Here is a 20,182-nt window from a genome sequence, read left to right on the forward strand (position 1 = left end):
TTTCTGCCTAAATTTATCTATTATTCTATTACTTTTATTTATTTTATTTATCTTATTTCATTATCCAAAACGTAACTACAAAAAAGCACAAACCAATCTTAACCTCAAAAAATTAGGCATAAAACCTGGAAGGTTTGCCTAGATACATAGGGGGAAAGGAATATAGGAAACTAGTTTAATGTTTATTGTTTTTTATTGTTTTTTATATGTACATAACATAGTTATAAAAGCAGCATTGACGAACGCTAAAACAAAATATTAATTAAAAGGCACATTATTTCTTCTTTATTTCATAATTAACATATATCTCAAACATTAATGTGTAAATAATTAATCTTCATTTCTTAGAACATGGAACCAATCAGTGGTGAAGATGCTGGAGGAGCTGTGGAGGGCAGATAGGTAGGTCTAGTTGGGCTAGTAGGTCGTGTACTCGACTCCCACCTCCGTATATCGAGAACAGAGCTGCTCACAAATGACAGCCGCAGTCTTGATATGCCGCAGGCGGAGTATACTGAGAAGGTAGTTGGCAAATCCCTTGGGTCGACTTAAGAACAAATACTGATCAAAATAGCACACATGGTCATAAAGAACCATCACTTCTTTAAATAAAACAGATTCTTCGTCGAGCTGCCACAACAGCAAGACAAGCTTCTCCCTGATGTTTCGAAAACGCAGAGCCACGTCGACCCAAGGGCCAGCTACGGCAGCGGTACATGTTCTTCTAATCCGGCTGGACATGCTGAAGCTGCCGTCAGCAGCACCTCCGATATCAATTCACAAAATAACTTAAACTTTTATATTTCTTTATAAATAAGTCTTGCCTATTCCGTTGAATTTATAACATACAAAATCAAAGCTAAACTATAACTGAGAGCAAAGATGTACGGTATTTAAATAAGCCAATTGTATCCAAAACCAAAATCAGGAGCTTCCATGTTTTCATTTCAGTTTAATCTGATGCAACTAAGAAGCAAATCTTTTCAAAATTAGGATATTTATGGCAAAACATTTTCAATATTATTAATCGCTCTTAAGTAAAATTAAATTCATAGGTACAAATTTCTTTAAAATTTCTTTCAAATCAAAACAATTTCAATAAACATTTTCTTTCTTCCAATTTTCAATTCCTTTTATTTTTTTATTTTTTTATTTTTATTTTTTATTCCTTATTTATTTCATTTGTTTTGTTTATTTTCACACAATAATGTTAACGTCCTTGTTAACATCTCAATCTTGATGTTTATCTAAGTTTCTTAATCCGTCAATTGTCACAGGGATGTAAGGAATTGCCAGTGAGAGAAAAAGTCATTAGGTACCTACTGAAATGGGATGTTATATCCCATGGATATAAAATAACATTAAAGTGTAAAATCAACTAATCCAGGGAAACGTTGGGGTGGGTCAAGGGAAAGGTCTAAAACGGGAATAGAAACGTGGAGAAATCCCACGGCATCCGTAACATAATTGTATGGATCTCATTCTTGGAGACCCCGAAATAAGCAAGGTGGGACAGTTGTTAAGGGTATTATTGGCGAATATCATAGTATTTTATTTTATTGTATGTAATCAATATTCATGCAAAAATCCTATTATAAGCTATGTCATGATTTGGTAAGCGCTGCAATGACACCTCGCAGTTCAACAACCCTGAAGGGTTAAGCCATCCACTCGTGACACAGCTGCTCAGTGTTCATAATTTATAAAACATGTAATCGTATATTTAAAATGTATGTGAATATAGGAGTAGACGTAATATTCAATACAGCCCTGAGCTGGTACATACTTAAACCTATTATTATGTAAGATAAATAAACTGATAAAAGTAATACATTCCTGAAATCTAAAGATGTGATTAAATATATAAAAATATAACATATATATTGCAATCTATTTCAGCCAGAAAACTTATTTATTATAAAATGCAATCTTTTTCAGGAAGAAACCAATAGTAAAAATAATTGTAAACCTTATCAGTAACTCGCCCTAGTTGTATGCACCTTAGGAAAATAAATCTTATCTTATCTTAAGTTAGTTCAAGTTCCAATTTTAGACAATATACACTATACATAAGGGTTTTTCTTTAAAAAAATTATTTACTAAAATGAACGAAATAAAGAGACTCTACACTTAAACTAAATATGAACTAAAATTGTAAGGCAATGTCAATGGTGGTTAAATGCCCATGAATATTTACCAGAGAGAGAGAGAGAGAGAACAAAGGGCTATTTATTACTCCCCAAAATTTTGTAATAACGATTTCTTATTTGTTTGTTTTACAACTTTGTGAACTTAAGTGGCTTTTGATTAGTTGTTTCATTAAATTGAGTATTCAAACGTTTTAACCACTAATTTTAATCTACATAAGGGGTAATCTTGTGTATCATCATTGGAGATGTACGTCAATTTATCGGTTATTGACTTCTCCCTTTAGATTCCTGATTTTTTACAATTGCGCATAATTTCGGTCAACTGGGTGTCTGCCATCCATGAAATATTGTATGATTCTAGGTAATCACTAACTACTCAACATTTTTCAAAACTCAAACTTGGTTCATAATTAATTTTCAGAATTCGGAATTATATTTTTATTCAATCTGAGAAAATTAAATTAATTCTAAAACGTTAATATCATTTCTATTTAACTTTAATTTATATTTTCCTAGATTTTTAAATATGTATTGGTTTAATAGAATCTCTCTATACCCTCTAAATTTTCCTCATTTCGCATATTGAAAAACAACAAACAACTTTTTGATTAAAGAAATATACATATGTATGCTTATTTTTATAGCCTATGTTAGGTTAAAGGTTATGGAAAGCCCAATAAGGTTAATTTTGACTAGAGTTATGGCCCCTGAGTGAGGAGTCCTGCAGTTTTGAGGTCTTGAAGCAAGGATATATGTGGGAAAGGATAAAGGAATCTAGTAGTTTATACAAACCAATCAGGATTTAATAAAAAGTACCCAACAAATGAGAGAACGTGTTTTTAAAACTTTGGGTACAAGTATAATTTAACGTTTAAATATAAGCGAAGACATTTGTATACTAAAAATAGACTTTATAAAATTATTTTCTTAGCTATAGATGTTTAGTTACTTGTACGGATGCAAATCCATCAGTCATAGCAAAATAAACATCTAGTACACAAATTCTTTACAGGGATAAAAAGGGATAAGACAATGGCCGATAAATTGATGTACATTCCTTACCCCTTTAGTAGATTACAATATGTAGTTGAATCTTTGAGACACTCAACTTAATGAGCCAACCAATCAAAATTCAAGTCCTGAAAGTTGTTAAGCCAACGACTAAGAAAACTTTGGGGGCTATTGTAATAGATAGCCCAATGTCCCCTCCCTCCCTGATTTCTTTAGTTGAAATGTAAGAAATGACAGGTCAAATATACACATGTACAATAACTATTGTGTAATTGATGCACATATTATATGAAGTATATTCTAGGTCATACATTATAAAAATTGAAAGAGCTTTATTCTAAAGGTTACTTACATTAAGCCAACTCTATGTGTCTATACTAGTATAGGAGCTAGGGTTTCCTAAGTCTTACGTGATTCTAGCTGCTGCGCCCTTTGCATTTATGGGCTTAAAAAGGAAGCTTAAAACTAGTCCAGACTTAATTCTAAAAAATAGCCTAAAACTATTCCAAGAACTATATCAAGCCTCCACAAATTGGAGAACGCAATCAGTCTAGTAGTAACCGATATCTTAAACTACAGAAGGAAATCTACTTTATACTCTAAACTACTTTATATTATAGGATAGACAAACATTCGCAAGTTATAGAGAAGCCGCGCTTTTGAAAATAATATTTCAGAACAAAAAGAGAGGGGACAATAGGCTTGTTGTTTTTTATGCTAGTCACCAAGATTTTATAATTACGTTTTCTTATTTATTGGCTTAAGAACTTTGGAAACTTTAGTGAATTTTGTTGGAGACTTTAAGTTAATTTTGATTGGTTGTTTCATTAAGTTCAGTGTTCAAACGTTCCAACCACTAATTTTAATTTACAGAAGGGGTAATTTTGTGTATCATCGTTGAAGGTTTACATTTATTTATCGACCATTGTCTTATCCCTTTAGATCCCTGATTTGAGAATGATAAGACTCACATATTGCAAAGCAATCAAAATAAATCTGTCTGTCTGTTTATTTTATGTTTATTTAAACCTACACGGCTCAGACATAAATGTTGAAGGTGTTATATGCTTTAACATGGCTTTATAAATATGTAAACTTTAAGGGTAAAAAGTTTGATATATGGGCTTAGACTTAAATATTACAGAGTTCAATCTTGGAATATCAAAATGGATATAGAAAACGTGGATATATTGACAAATGAAAAATGTCGTCAATTTAAGTTGCTAATATTGATCTCATTTATTGGTCAGTTCATTTATATAGTAGAGGGGGAATGGTTTTGGTGAGTGGGTGGATAGAGGTTATTTTTATTTGAGACAGCTGCAAGTATCACTTTATTAGAGTACACGACAATCTAGTAAAACATGCAAGTAATAATATTTCGATTAATATCAAATAAAGTTGTATGTTAAATAAATATGCAGTTTGAATTAAGAAAGGCATTTAATATATAATTGGGCTCAATACCAGCTGAGTATCCACGTGGATATTCAGCTACTATTGGGGTCATTTTTGGATACTCAGCTACCATTGGGAAAACTTGTGGATATTCAACTACCATTGGGGGAAAAAAAGTTTAAAAAAAATTATTTTGGTTAGATTTTTTGTTTACTTATACATGTTAGAATTGTCCTATCGATTTAATAAAAAAGGTATGATTTAGGAAGCGTAGCAACTCTATAATAGAAAGTCCGTAAGTCAATTTTAAATCATGTTGCTTTTTAACCTTTTTAACAATTTTTTTTCTTTCATAGAATGTAATAAATGAAAGCAAAGTTTTTCTACATTTCTAGGAAATTATATCAACTCTATAAAATCGTGGCTTTAGGGATTTTTGGTCCAAAAAAAATATTGGATTATTAGCCCTGTAGATTGATCATTTTAAAAAGCGAAGCTTTTTATAATAAGGGTCTGTGCGACTGTTCGTTCGTCGATTTCAAACTTGGCGTTATGATTCCTGTAAGCACATTATAAAGAACGTAATTACCAACAAATCAAATTGATTATTGTATGCCAAACTCCGCTTTTAATGATTTTGTCATCCTTATTTTAAAGTGCAAGGTGCAATAAGTGGGTGGAGATTTTTCGGCTTCTTTGTAAATCTTAAATTCTAGACAAAAACATACGTGGATTGATTTATATCTAAACGGTATCTATTATTTATAAGTTTGAGGATATCTAATTTATGGAATACTGATTCTTATTACAATAAGGTACAATGTTATTAGCGAAACATCTCAATAATCAAGTAAAAAACGTTATTATGTCCTTAAACAGTAGCATATACTTAAGCAGTTTTGCAACAAATTTACTATAAAACCAATAATTTTATATAGACTTATGCAATATTATCCTGTTAATGTTAGTTTGTCCTTTCATTTCAGAGCTTTGCTTTTATGTATTGTCAATATTTGGTTCCTAAATCTGTATCAAAGTTAAATGATAGGTGTGAATTGCTTGCATTAATGTGCTTTATTGTCATAGGAATCAGCATTATGAAAGGATATAATGAAAATACCAATAGGAAACTATTGTGGATATTCAACTACCATAGGGGAAAAGTGTGGATATTCAACTACTCTTGGGAAATATGCGTGGATACTCAGCTACTATTGGGGAATTTGTGGATACTCAGCTGGTATTGAGCCTATAATTGCATATTTAGGAGCGAGGCTACTATATAACGGGGCTGCTAATTAATTCCATTTGAAATTGCCGAAATAACATATCTTATTGGAGTAGAGTTGAAATAAAACTTGTTTTTTTTTGGTGTAACTGAAAGGGAAGTGAGTAATAGAGGTAGAAAAAATGGAAGGGGGTTGAGGAGAAATTTTCACTTAGAATTGTTTGTCAGAATCACATTCTGTTTTCCCTGCTATATAAAAGGTGCGGCAGCTAAATTGTCGCCATCTTTAAAACCTGGTAGATCCAAGACAACATTATAAAAAAATTCCGCACCAAATATGAAAGAAAGGCTTGTCTAATTTTGATATTTTGTTCAGTTAGATTATGGCGCCATCCTGCGAGGAGATAAATGGCTATAAGTGAAACAAGAAGCTTTCTAGGTCTGCCGGTTTGAAAAAGTCTTGAAATCCACGAAATCTTGGCTGGAAACACTCTAAAGTCATTTTAGGCAATAGGTTGAATGTACATTGGTTAACTCAACCTAAATCTTGATACAATTTTCAAAATAATATAAAGCAATTTAATTGCATTTTTTTGAAAGAAAGATTCTTTAATTAAACCCCTCTTTACTTAAACGACAATTAAAATCCTTGAAGGCTTTTTATTATCTGTTTTGTATAAACTTCTAAAATAAATTATTGTTATTTTGCAACAACAGATAACTTGGTTTGCAATCTGTCTTCACAATCTGGAAAAATATAGTGGCTGTATCTAAGTTGGTACTTTAGTAATTACAGCACAAAAAAATACAAAAAAATGAATTCTACATTTATTTTGTATAAAAAGTACAATTAAATCATATTATACCGTACAATCCTCCCCCCCCCCTCAACATTTAAAATTTTATGCCCTATCATTCTTCGCCTATTTAATTATTTATTACTTTAGGTCAGGTTTGGCTAGGTTGTATTGGGTAACCCCGCATGTTAAGGTAACACTCTAATAGATTCCAGAGGGTTAGGGGTTAGGCATAGAAAAAAGCCCCCGTACCTCCCATTTTCAATTTATTTTAAGAATAAGGGGTTGATGTTATCAGTGCTAAATCAGCACTTTGTATGAAAGTACAGAAAAATATTGCAGTTTTGGGAAAACATTTAGAGCAAGCAAGCATCAAATCTCAGTGTTTATACAAATTTACAATTTTGTTTATTTTATTATAAAACTATACATATATAGCATAAAAGATACTAATTCAGCACAATTAAGCATATTAAAATACCCTTAAGAATATTCAAACCAGTTCTTCACATAATTATCATCTTTATTATGATAATATAACATTTAAATGAAAAGCTCAGCCTGAACCCAGGGATCTAAAGGGATAAGACAATGGTCGATAAATTGATGTACATCCCCAATGAAGATACACATAATTAACTATTCTGTAGATTACAAATTGTAGTTGAAACGTTTGGAGGCTCCACTTAATGAATCAACCAATCAAATTTTACTAAAGTCCCCAAAGTTGGTAAGCCAACCAATAAGAAAACGTTATCATAAAACTTTGGGGACTATGTTCCCCATGTTCCCTCCCTCCCTGGTATGAAGCTCATGAAAGAGTGGATTAATGCATTCTCAATGTTTTTGTCACTACTCTGCTGGTTGCAACTTGCAATAATAACAAGGTTATCTTTGTTTGTAAGCAACACAACTTTAAATCTAAGCATAATTTTAGAATGAATCTAATCAATTATAGATAGACTAGCGGGTACGCCCTTATAGGCCTAAAGGAGCAATCGAGGTGATGGGGCTTGAATTCGACCCCTCCCCCTTTTTTTAAGAAATGATTTTTTTTTTTTTGGGGGGGGGGAAGTGGGTTAATTGTACCCTCCCCCAAAATAGCTCCAAACTTTCCCAGGACATATAAGAAGCCTCACTGTAAACGAGAACCCTATCGGTTGAGCAGTTAGCGAGATCCTTCACTACAGACAGAAAAACAGCTAACTACTTTGTATTATAGGATAGCAGGGAGGGAGGGGACATTACGCTAATTATTACACTAGTCACAAGGTTTTATAATAACGTTTTCGTATTCCTTGGCTTATCAACTTTGGGGACTTATTTGAAAATTTGAATAAGATGAGTGTCCAAACGTTCCAACCACTAATTGTAATATACAGAAAGGGTAACTTTGTGCATCATTATTTGAGGATTTGCATCAATTTATTGGCATATAAAGTCAAAGTGATATTCAGAAAAAATGACTACAGTAAAGGTAATCTTTACAAAGGATTTTCCAAAATCTATCTCATTTAACAGCTAAGATTATGTTATTGCCTATATGTTTCATATAAAATTATAAAGACAATTCATTTTAAATGAAAAATTACATTTCAGATGGGGGTAAGAGCAAAAGAACATTTAGACTTTAGAAAACCTTATTTTGAACACAGTAATTATCACAAAAATTATTGCATCTAAGTAATCTATTTTACCCTATACCATTATAAACAGACAGACTGACGGACGGACAGATATTACCAATCATATAGTAGCTTCGCTACAAACAATGCAATGCGGTTTAAACAGAGAATAGTTTGTAATGTATGTTATTCCAAAGTTGGGAGATTTTTCTTGTCATATTTACAAACAATGAATGTATGTATGTATGTACATCCTACATATGCATGTAGCGCTTACAAGTAGGGTAAAAAGATAAATATATTGTTAGTTCTGCTAATGACTCTATTGCTGGGGTTGTCTGTCCGTCTGTCATTTCGCCATAAAAGTTTTCTTTAAAAAAGTTGTTATTGAAATTTAGCTTGTTACCTTAAACATTGAACTATTATATTTATTACAAGCTGATGTTCCCTTAGTTCATATAGAAGGAAGTATTTAAAAAATAGCTTAAAACCATCAATAGACTTCAAAATGAAAATAGAATAGCCTCAAACCATCTTACGACCTATGTTTATTGGTTAGCAAGATCTTAAAAGAGAAACAAAAAATCTAACTACTTTTTATATGCTAGAATACAATAGTCAAAATTTATATGAATAGTAGTTATGATTTTTTAGATGTAAAACTTACTTACAGAATTATAAAGCATTGAATTTTCTCCAATTACTATATATGGATAGTACAATTTTTATCGAATTATGTGAAATAGTGAGAAAATAGCATTTATTATTGAATAAATTCTCCCATTAATTCCTGAAATATTCCAAATTGTTACAAAAGAAACTTTGTATGTGAATATTCCAGTAATTATGAATAGTATCCAGCAGAAATAAAGGATCATTTAATCAATGGTGTATTAATGGATCTTAAGGCATATGACAATAGGTGATATTTATGTATTTACACAATTATGATAAACAAAATTACCCCTTCTGTAGATCAAAATTATTGATTATAGATTTTAGACATTAGCAATTTGGATTCAACCAATAAAAAATTAATGAAAGTAACCAAAGTTTTGAGGAAATGAATAAGATAACGTGGTTATAACTTTGGGTACAAGTGAAATCCTGAAAGTATAATTCCAGTGTAAAAGTAATTGATAAAATACCTATATTATATCTACCAATCCCCCCAACCATGGCTTTTAAATATGCAGATATGCAACAAACATATTAGAAATGCACTTTATGAAACTTTATTCTAAAATATCAAAATGTTTAGATATTAGATGTGTTTCTAAATATTTGAAAATTGAGTAGATAACTTGAATTTGCTTATAATTAAATGAATAAGTCTATTTTTCAGTTATTGAAAAATAGATAAGTACATAGACTCTGATAGATAGATCAACAGAAATGATGCTTGATAGATATAGAGAGATATAAAAAACATGTATAACTTTACAAAAATAGAAACCAAAGTTGAAAATAGATAGATAAATGAACTCATAGATATATACCTTTATAAATAAAAACTCAAATTTTTTTACCAATAATTTTATTCTACATAACTAGTAATTTTGTTTATGGTAATATGGTGTCTACACTAATTTATCCAATGTCTTATCCCTAAAAATTCCTGACTTTAGATAGATAGATAATGTCTACTATACCTGTGTACTGATGGATTGATATCTACTCCAATCTGAATGCTCTCCCTGAAACAATGAAAAAATAGAACACATTTATTACCCTAGATTAGCTCCCAGAAACAATAATCCTGCTAATTTAAATAAAGAAATTTCTAGCAGACAAAGATTGTTGTATTTTTTGGCTGATAATTTATTCTAATAATAAATAGAAATTCAAATATTAACAGTTGACTTGCATAATATGTACATCGAAGAAATGAAAAAAATACTGCTCATTCGCGCCCTTTATTCCCATTAATATAACCGGATTGCTCCTCTACACTGTATTCTTATTAGTTTTATTTACTGAATTTGATTTGCAAACTTTTAGTTTTTGTAAGTTGAATAAAAATCTTAATTCAATAGCTTTAATATCTTTAAATATAAAATATCTAATCTTATCTTAATATTCTAATTTTATTTCATGTTTCAATCAGTTTAATTATAAAATATAAAATGAAAATCATATCCTTAATAAATAAAATTACAACTAAACTTTCAGTTTTGAATAATCAGAAAATACAATGCCCACTTCTTCAAAGTTTTGCTGTTTAATTGAAAAAGTAGTTTCAAATGACTTTTAACTTTTCTTTTCTACATTATTCTAATTTCTATTTACATTGTAATTTATATTTTCATATCAAAGCTAATCTATAGCCAAGAACTAATTCGGTTTTTCATTTGAGGAAAGATTTACTTAGGACCCGGGATGGTTTTAGGCTATTTATCTGCATTTTACCACAACAGGTCCCCTATATGCTAGGGGCGCAGCTGCTAGTAACTACATATATATGTTACTTAACGGATCTTAAGAAGAATATACTATTTTAAGTAAGGAAATTATTAATATGAAAATTTTAATAATTATTCAGAGACTAAATTTTTCATATCAAACATTTTAACTGTCTTTTATTGTTAAGTCACTGTACTTAGAAATTCATGGACATTTATTGTTCTTGTATTCTCAGAAATTATAAACTGAGGGGAAATATTGCTATATCATCCTTTTCAATATTAATTTATTTTTAATCTTATTAATCTCCTTCTACTCTCCACCCCTCCCTAACAAAAATAAAAAGAATTTTATCATCTATAAGGTTGTATTACTTGTTTTCAAATTTTATGATCAATTTGTCAGCCTTAAATGCTTTGCATATGTGTGTTGAATAAGTAACACATGGAATCTCGTTATAAAATAATTTTGTTTATTAGTTTGTATCAAACCCATCCCCTTCAATATATAAGGACAATCATACCCATAATAAGTAGCGCATTGGATGTTAACCGAAAAAGAAGGGAACTATTTTATTTAAAGAACGGTTAGCTGAGCTGGATATTCAAATGTGTAGCCGCAGCCGTGGCCGTGGCCAGAGGTACAGCCACTAACCTAATAGCGATCTTTAAATCAAATTGGCTACGCATGGCCACGGCTATATGCGATCTTTAATTCACAACCACTTTTTGAATTTTCAGTAAAATATAAAGAAAAAAATAATAATACGTAAAAACATCAAAATTTAAAAATCCATGTTTTATTGGCAGCACTGGCAGTGGCGACGGCTACGTCTACGGCCACGGCCATGGCTAACGCTACACATTTAAAGATCCAGCTCTGGTAATATCAAGAAAAATAATAAAACTTACTGAGCTGTAATAAAAATTCACGAAATGTGACAAAATGTTGGACGGACTTACGGACATGCCCTAATTAAAGAGTTAATACGTGAAGTATTTTCCATTGACCTTGCCTTACCAATACCCTACATTGAAAATCTAAGTTATGGCTTAAATCAAACTTTAACCTTTGTTTAATGAAAACTAAAATGGTGTTGTCCCTTTTCAGCAAAAAATACAAATACAAATACAAGATTTTATGTGATATTTTAGTATGTTTCTGAAGTAAAGCAATCCAAGGTATCTTAAGAGGTAATAAATGGGCAGTAAATTGATGTGCTGTACAGTGTACAACCTCAAATTATGATAAACAAATATACCCTTTTGTTGGATTTAAATTGGCGAAAGAATTGGAATACTTCTAGTTTGTTTAATAATCATTGAAATATTAAGGCACTTTTTAACATACTTGTTATTCCGCGGTTTAATCTTGAATCAAATGTGGTGCATTAAATATTTTACAGAAATGTAGGAGCACCCTGAAGGGGCTAAGGCCAATACTTTGGTCTAACTTTGGTACGTCCAATATATCCATCATGAATATAATATAATATAGAACTTTCCTCTCACTAGGAATATAGTATCCGTATTCAATTGTGGACACATTTAACATAGGATAACAGAATAGGTAATTAATCCTAGTGAAAAATCTAAATTAATTTTTCTAGGTGCGATTTCTCTTGGTAGAGAAGAGATACACTTCCCAAAGATAATTATAAACCATCAATTGAGCTATAAAAAGCTTCACTGTAAAGGAGAACCATATCGGTTCAGCGGTCAGTGAGATTCTTCGCTACAGACAAAAAAAACTTATTACTTTATATAATAGGATATAAATACTATTCTTTCAAAGAAGTTTAAAGATCTTAAGTGCCACAAATCAGAGGGGACAATGGGTTGTTTATTACACTAGTCCCAAAAGTTTTTATAATATCGTTTTCTTATTGGTTGGTTCAACCACTTTGGGAACTTCAGTGAATTTTAATTGAATGGTTTATTAAGTTGAGTGTTTAAACGTCTCAACCACTAATTTTGTGTCATTTTGAGTATCATCATTGGGTATGTAGTATGTACATCACTTTATCGGCCATTGTCTTATTCCTTTAGATCAAATAATATTTTATCTCACAACAACTAAAAATATTTATTCCTTTATTCTACATTTAATTCACGGACAATCTAAACTTTCATCAAGCAACCAAGTTTCAAATTCAAAATTGAAGTTTAACAAATATTAAAACTAATAACAAGGACAATGGAATATTCATAGCAGCCTAGCTTTCTTTAACTTTGAAAATAATTTAATAATTAAACTTGCAAGGTTTTTCGTTGCCAATCATACCTTTTTAATATTCCTTCCTATTATAAATTACTAAGGTTTTTTTGTGTGTAGCTTAAGATTTCTACTGAACTGATTTAGATATCTCCCTTGATGGTTTTAGGCTCTTTTTGCTAGGAGCGCAGCCACTAGTTAAGTTTCAAAAGAAATATAAAATAAAAATATTTTTTTTTATCAAGAGGGAGGGGACAATTTCTCTTGAGAGGATGGGTTACAATTCCTCAAATTAGTTCTAAGGACCTATAGGAAGCTTTACTTTAGATGTACAGCGGTAAGCGAGATCAAAAGCTACAGATAAAAAAAAACAGACATCAAGTTACTATCACAGAGAGTTTATGAAGGCTCTTACCTCTAAAATTTGTATAGAAAAATGCGTAATTGGTGCATTATTATCCCTTGGGGGTGGAGTCCAGGATAGCACTACACTCCTGAAAAAAGTATGATATACATATATTATAAACATTATATATTTGTTTAGTGGCCCTTCAAAATATTCTATGGACGGGAAAAAAGCATCCCTGGAAAAGGAACGGTAAACGTTAACTACAATGCAAAAAAATTAAAAATCTTGTAAGATAATTCATCCGCAAAGGAATTTTTGATTACACGCAGAAAAATGCTTAGATACTGTACACACAGGCTAAGTACAACACGGAATTTATGATACTGTTCTTATAATATTTTTTTGTGAAGTATTTTTTTTTTCCACAAATAGTTAAGTTGTATATTAATTAGCATACCCCTGAGATTTAAAGGAATAAGACAATGGCCGATAAATTGATGTACATCCTCAATGATCATACACAAAATTACACCTTTTGTACATTGAAATTAGTGGTTGAAACGTTTGAGATTTAAAGGAATAAGATAATGGCCGATAAATTGATGTACATCCTCAATGATGATACACAAAATTACTCCTTCTGTACATTAAAATTAGTGGTTGAAACGGTTGAACACTCAACTTTAATGAAACAACCAATCAAAGTTTTCTAAAGTCCCCAAAGATGATAAGCCAATGTTTAAGAAAATGTTATAATAAAACTTTGGGGACTAGTGTAATAAACAGCCAATTGTACTCTCCTCCCTGATTATTCCCTATTTTGACCCTGTAAAATGTAAAAGTTGCAAAAATCTGATATCAAACTGAAAACTTTTGCAAGTATTATTGTTTATGTTGGACAGATTTATTCTCAGAAATGTGAAACAACTTTTCAAAGTCGCAAGTTCTTGAATGTATTTGTCAAATTGTATGATTGATATGTTTAGTGCATGCAGTTATGGTCAGAGAGAGAGGGCAAAATAGACTGTTTATTACACTAGTCCACAAACGTTTATAACAACGTTTTCTTATTCGTTAGCTTAACAACTTTGGAGACTTTGATTGGTTCGCTCATTAAGTTGAATTTTCAAACGTTTCAACCACTAATTATAGTTTACAGAAGGGGTAACTTTGCGAATTATCATTGGGGATGTACATAAATTTATCGGCTATTGTCTTATCCCTTTAGATACCTGAGTTATAGCGGCAATAGGTACAGTCATGGGTTGTACAAATTATACATTTGTTTGTAAAGTTAAACGTGAGATTGTTTTAATACATTATATATAAACTAGCGGCTTCGCCCCTAGCCTCTAGGGGCTTTGCCACAAGAGGTATAATTACATCTACTATTACCTACCCAGCGAAAAAAATGCGAATGAATCGCAAATTTTCCTGAATAAATGGCAAATTTGCAAAATTCGTAAAAATTCTATAAAAAAAAATTGGGGTGGGGGGGATTTTTTGTTTTTGGGGGGGTTGGGGGTGTCCCACACCCCCAAGAAATTAGCTTAAAACCACCACAGGACCAGTAGGTATATTTCCTGAAGAGTAGAATCCGATCGGTTCAGTAGTTGCCGAGATCTTAAGGGAAGGACGGACGAACGGACAGACAGACATCAAGCTAATTTGTATTATAGAAGAAAGGGGAAGGAGACAAATAACGGTGAGTATTTTAGTGCTTGACTGGCGCTTTGAGGGAAAGCAACTATTTTAAAGATCGTCAAATTACTTGTTTTAAGAGGCCTAATCATTAAGTGTTAATAAACGCATTTTGGGTTATAAATTTCTCAATAAATTACGGGTCAAATAATAACCAATTCAATTGGGACACAGGGATAGAAATAAATATCCTTATACATATGTTTCATGGCCTTCTGGTTGCAAATATATTGCATCTACAATCAAACATACAAACTAATAACATCCATATCATACAACCAAAATTATAAATATTAAAATGGGAATTAAAAGTATAATATTCCAATTAAAAGATATGCATTGTGAGATGATAAGTTATGAAAAATAGCTAAACTATTCCACAAGTAGTCGATGCCTCTTCATTTCGATAAGAGTTGTTTTTATTTATTTTATGTAAATAAAATCTATTATATAAGGAGTCAGCTTTTTTCTGTCTGCTAAGATCTTGATAACTACCAAACCCATTGAGTCCTCCATTTTAGCGAAGATTCACAAAGCTCCTGTGATAGTTTTAGGCCCTTTCATTTCTAAATAAAAGAATTGGAATGGTTTAAGACTATATTTTCTCCCCCTACTATTCTTTAGAATTCCGAAATAAGGCCTTTGACACCGTACATAATTTTTATTTGAATGTATTGTCCTTAATTTCTATTAAATTTTAAAAGCTATGAACAAAGATACTATTCTTAGTTATTAGTGTGTTTTCATGGACACCCAACCTAAAATATCTTATCCTATATAACTTGATCCAACCATAAATGAATATTTAATGAATTGGTGGTGAGCTTTTTGGCGGAATGTAAATTTGATTTTAAAAATATTGTAGACCAACAGAATATATATTACATATTATTCTCAACAAGGAACTAAATTTTGATAGTATTATCTAAATAGATTTTGAATCGGATCAAAAACACCAAAGAAATGGGGGGAACATGTAAAAAATATAAGAATAGTCAAAAACCTTCTAAAAAGCAGTCTAACCGACATGGACAATTTATATTTAACTATGCTCCTAATGTAATTATAGAGTAGCTTCGCTACTTAAAATATATAAATTCCAACGACTTGTTGAAAATAAAACTAAATATTTTTCTGCTTTTCATAAAACATTATAAGTTATTACTAAAATAAGTTTTTGAAAAATTATGCATAATTGATTTATAATAAAATCAGTTATTAGATATTAACTTATAATCTCAAAATCAAAAGTATCATATTTTACTTTAACAGGGATATAATGATACCAAAAGAACTTCTGTTTGTTTATGTTAAGTTACATGTATAATTTTAATGGCATAACTTAACTATATCATTCTTTTAAATGATAATATTTAAATTTATTGTTGATTCGATAAAAAAATATAAACTGTCTCATAAACTAAACTCATTTTACTGAAGACATTTTTTTCATTTTTTATCCTTCCTAATTCTGTAACTTATTCTAATGTACTTGTTTCTAGAGAGAGAGGGGACAGTTGGCTGTTTAAAATAACGTTTTCTTATTCGTATTTGTTGGCTTTTTGGAGACTTTAAATGGATTTTGATTGGTTGGTTTATTAAATTGAGTGTCCAAACATTTCAACCACTAATTGTAATCTACAGCAGGGGTAATTTTGTGTATTAACATTAAGGATGTACATCAATTTATCGGCCATTGTCTTATCCCTTTAGATCCCTGGCGTTTTCCTCTCTGTGTGTATGTGTAACTCTTATTCATGTGTGTGATTCTGTGTGTGTGTGTGATTCTGTGTGTAGTTGTGTGTGTTTGAAGTTGCCACAAATGAAACCTTTGATATTTTATCCCGGGACCAGGAGGAGAGTCCCCAAGGGATTAGGTATACTACATCATTACTGCATTTTAATTTTAACCTAGATATGTAGTTTAGCCTAGTAACAATATCATATATCAATGTTCAGTATAAACTCTTAGAGAATTATGCTGGTATTTTTGTCTGTCTTTATGCTTCATAAGAAAACTGCCCTTCCCCCCTTTTTTTCAATGACCTTTTTCGTCTGCTTGCAAATTGATTTCTGCTACTTGGCGTTGTTAATCTTCACGTTAAATGGTTGATTTTCAAAGACCTAATTGAGAGTCGGCACAAGGTCATTGCGATAGGGAAATACAGTTATTTAACCCTTTGTACAACGAATAAAAACATCATCAAAACTACCACAGAATAAAATTAATAAATCGTGTATGAAAATTTTCTACTTCCCGATATTTAATTTTTTTATTGAAGATACTTGTTTCCCTTTATCCGTGGCTTTACCTGGAATCGAATGACATGATCAGTGGCTTCCCAGGGGAACTCGGCACGTCTAAAACATACGTAGGTTAGATAGATAGATACACAGATAGATAAATAGATAGATAGATAAATATATAGATAGATAAATATATAGATAATAAGATACTTTCCTGGGGAACTGGCCACGTCTAAAACATACGTAGGTTAAATAGATAGATACACAGATAGATAAATAGATAGATAAATAAATATATAGATAATAAGATATTTCCCTGGGGAACTGGCCACGTTTAAAACATACGTAGGTTAAATAGATAGATAGATAGATGCATAAATAAAAAGATAGATAAAAAGTAAGTAGATGTACTGATGCTGAAAGAAATAGATTATACGACATTTCCCTTTATATAAGAGTAAAAGACTGTTTCTATAGCTTAAGCTTAAGACCTCGCTAACTGATATACCAATATGGTTCTCCTCAGTGGCGTGCGAACCGAAGGGGGCATTTGGGGCAATCGCCCCCCCTAGCGACCCCTTGGGGGGGAGGGGGGAGGTTGGAGGTTAAATTATCTTCTGTACTTTTTTTTCGAAGATGCTTTCTAGCTCTCATCCCTTCAGTCATTGCAGGGTGGGGAGAAGGGATGGGGGAATGGATGGGGAAGAAAGGATAAGGACTAGAAGGCCTATAATCAAATAATCCCACCCCTTGAAACGCCCTTATTTAAAATTAGTATATATAATCAAAATGCCCCCCCCCCCCCCTAAAGCACTTTGATTTAGGGGTGGACAAAATTTTACAAAATCTTCAAAATGCCCCCCCCCCCCCCCTCCTTTACATAAAGCTTCTTATAGGTCCAGTAAGGTTTATATTTTGGAGGATGGTTTCCCAACCCTTCCAAGAAAAACTTTCCTCAAGTAACCACTGATAATAAAATTTTAGATTGCTTTTGAATAAAAATAAAACTAGAAGGAAAAAAATAAAATGTGGATACCAATCGCAGAAGTCCAGTTCACTGGATGGATAGAAGGCAGGAATCTTCAGGAATAAGGCAATGGACGATAATTTGATATACATCTCAAACTATGATAAACAAAAATACCCCTTAAAAATTATGATAATTGGTTGTATAGACACTATTATTTTGGAACCAACCAATTAGTTCATTAAAAGTACCCAAAGTTTTTATGCGAACGAAGATAACGTGATATAAAAACTTTGGGTACCAGTTTAATTTACAGTCCAATGACCCATCCCTCCCTGATAGAAGGATCAACATCATGATGCACTTTTTATTACTTTCCTATTTCAACAATGTTGAATGTTCAAAATTTCAAATTGAAAAAAAGTCTTGCTAACCTTTCCATTGTTTTTGCCCCCTTTTATTTAACAATAGACAAATTATGTGTAGACTACACCAATCCTTTTTTTGTCTTTGTGGGCAATCATACTCTATGTGTTTGTCTGTCTTACTTTCTTTCGTTTCCCTCATAATTTCCATCTTTGAATAAATAAGATAAGTAAAATATATGAGTAGATTGATTGATTATTTTTTACTGGTCCTTAGTCTATTATTTTAATCATGTTTCAGTGGGCAATTACTTTAAATATAAAAAGTTATTCCTTGCATCATATTATAAACAGCTTTCGCGGAAAGTAAAACTAAAAGTAATAAGATTGTTTTAGTTTTTTACTAAATGGGCCATCAAAAATTAATTTGTAGATAAAAGTATCGAATATAATACAGTATATGAATTACCAGAATGGCTCAGAACTTGTTCCAATCCAGCGGGTATTAATTGCTTTCATAGCAATACTGGAAAGATATTTTTTCTTCATGGTTCGTTCTAGCATCTTCAAGGAATATGTCTAATGTTGCTACCCTTTACGGCTAGCTTGATAACAGTGGTGTGTGCATTCTAAGTGAGTGTCGTATTTAATACAGTAATACATACATTATCGTTCTAAATATGATAAAAAAAAACTTTTATTAACGATTTGTGATAGCATCTTGATAAAATATGTCTAATGTTGCTACCTTGTACTGCCAGGTTGGTGACGGTGGTTGGGGCAGCAGAGTTATTGATTAAACAGAAATACCTCCCAGAATCTGATACACGGCCCTCTGCACAAACAAATTTAGCCAAATTTTTGCAATTTAATCTCTTTTTGTTTACGTAATTGAATTCATTCTTTGTGGAATATTCCAATAAAAAAAATGTATATCACTGCTAATTGAAAGTTTACCTGTATAAAATATTTGGTTTGTATGAAATTATCTAATTAATGACAAAAAATAGGATAAAAAGTTCTAAAAGTAGTCCAGTACTCTTATTATATAAAGTAGTAAGGTTTTTTTTTGTCTAGGTACTAGAATTCGCAATTATGAAACAATACAAAACAATGTGTTATTAACTTTTTTGTAAGCTTTTATTAAAATACATATCTTTTTATTTGATAAATGTAACTTGAGTATGCTACAAGACTTTAAATAGTTTAAATTAAATCAAAATGACATGCAGATCAGCTAAATCTTTTCTGCAGTTGTTTTCAGTGTTGCAGGGATTAATAATCATCTTCTTATATAAAAGTAACTGGATGTCTGTGTTTGTCTGCAACTAAGGATGTATCTAACTGTTAAACACATAGTGAATAGTATCTATTTATAGTGAAGCTTCTCATAGTTCAGGGAAGGATTAAAACTCAATTTGGAGAGGGAACCACCAAACCAAAAGAAATAGCCCTAGCAAAAAATTGCCCTTTACTTTTTTTTGTAAAAATAGAATTAAAAGTAGAAGATTGACTTGAACCATCCACCTTCACACAGGTGCCCATAGAGGACACTATGGGCGTTAGGGCGGGTTTATATCGGAATTAGACAAAGAGGGGATGTGCAACAGATAAAACTTACTTAAATAAAATGTCTGACCGAAAAAGAATTTTTAAAAATTAAGATTTAGAATGCGACCACTTAAAAATGTATTTCATTAATAAAAAAATATGCAAAGACAACATTC

At 31.3% G+C, this 20,182-nt stretch overlaps 1 protein-coding gene across 1 annotated transcript in view; it reads right to left on the reverse strand.

The window, feature by feature from the left end:
- LOC145314986 (putative receptor-type tyrosine-protein phosphatase mosPTP-1) overlaps positions 1–19,286 on the reverse strand; it is a 39,682-nt gene extending 20,396 nt beyond the window's left edge. The window contains exons 1-4 of the mRNA XM_080155054.1: positions 19,204–19,286; positions 17,189–17,237; positions 13,242–13,320; positions 9,862–9,906 (exon numbers count right to left, since the gene is read on the reverse strand). Coding sequence (XP_080011180.1) covers positions 9,862–9,906; positions 13,242–13,320; positions 17,189–17,205 — 141 coding nt within the window. The 5' untranslated portion in view covers positions 17,206–17,237; positions 19,204–19,286. The remainder of the gene's footprint in view (positions 1–9,861; positions 9,907–13,241; positions 13,321–17,188; positions 17,238–19,203) is intronic.
- Positions 19,287–20,182: the final 896 nt, after the last annotated feature.

The sequence above is a fragment of the Acartia tonsa genome, chromosome 3 (assembly GCF_053477335.1).
Source record: "Acartia tonsa isolate MP-2025a chromosome 3, ASM5347733v1, whole genome shotgun sequence".
NCBI classification, from domain to species: Eukaryota; Metazoa; Arthropoda; class Copepoda; order Calanoida; family Acartiidae; genus Acartia; species Acartia tonsa.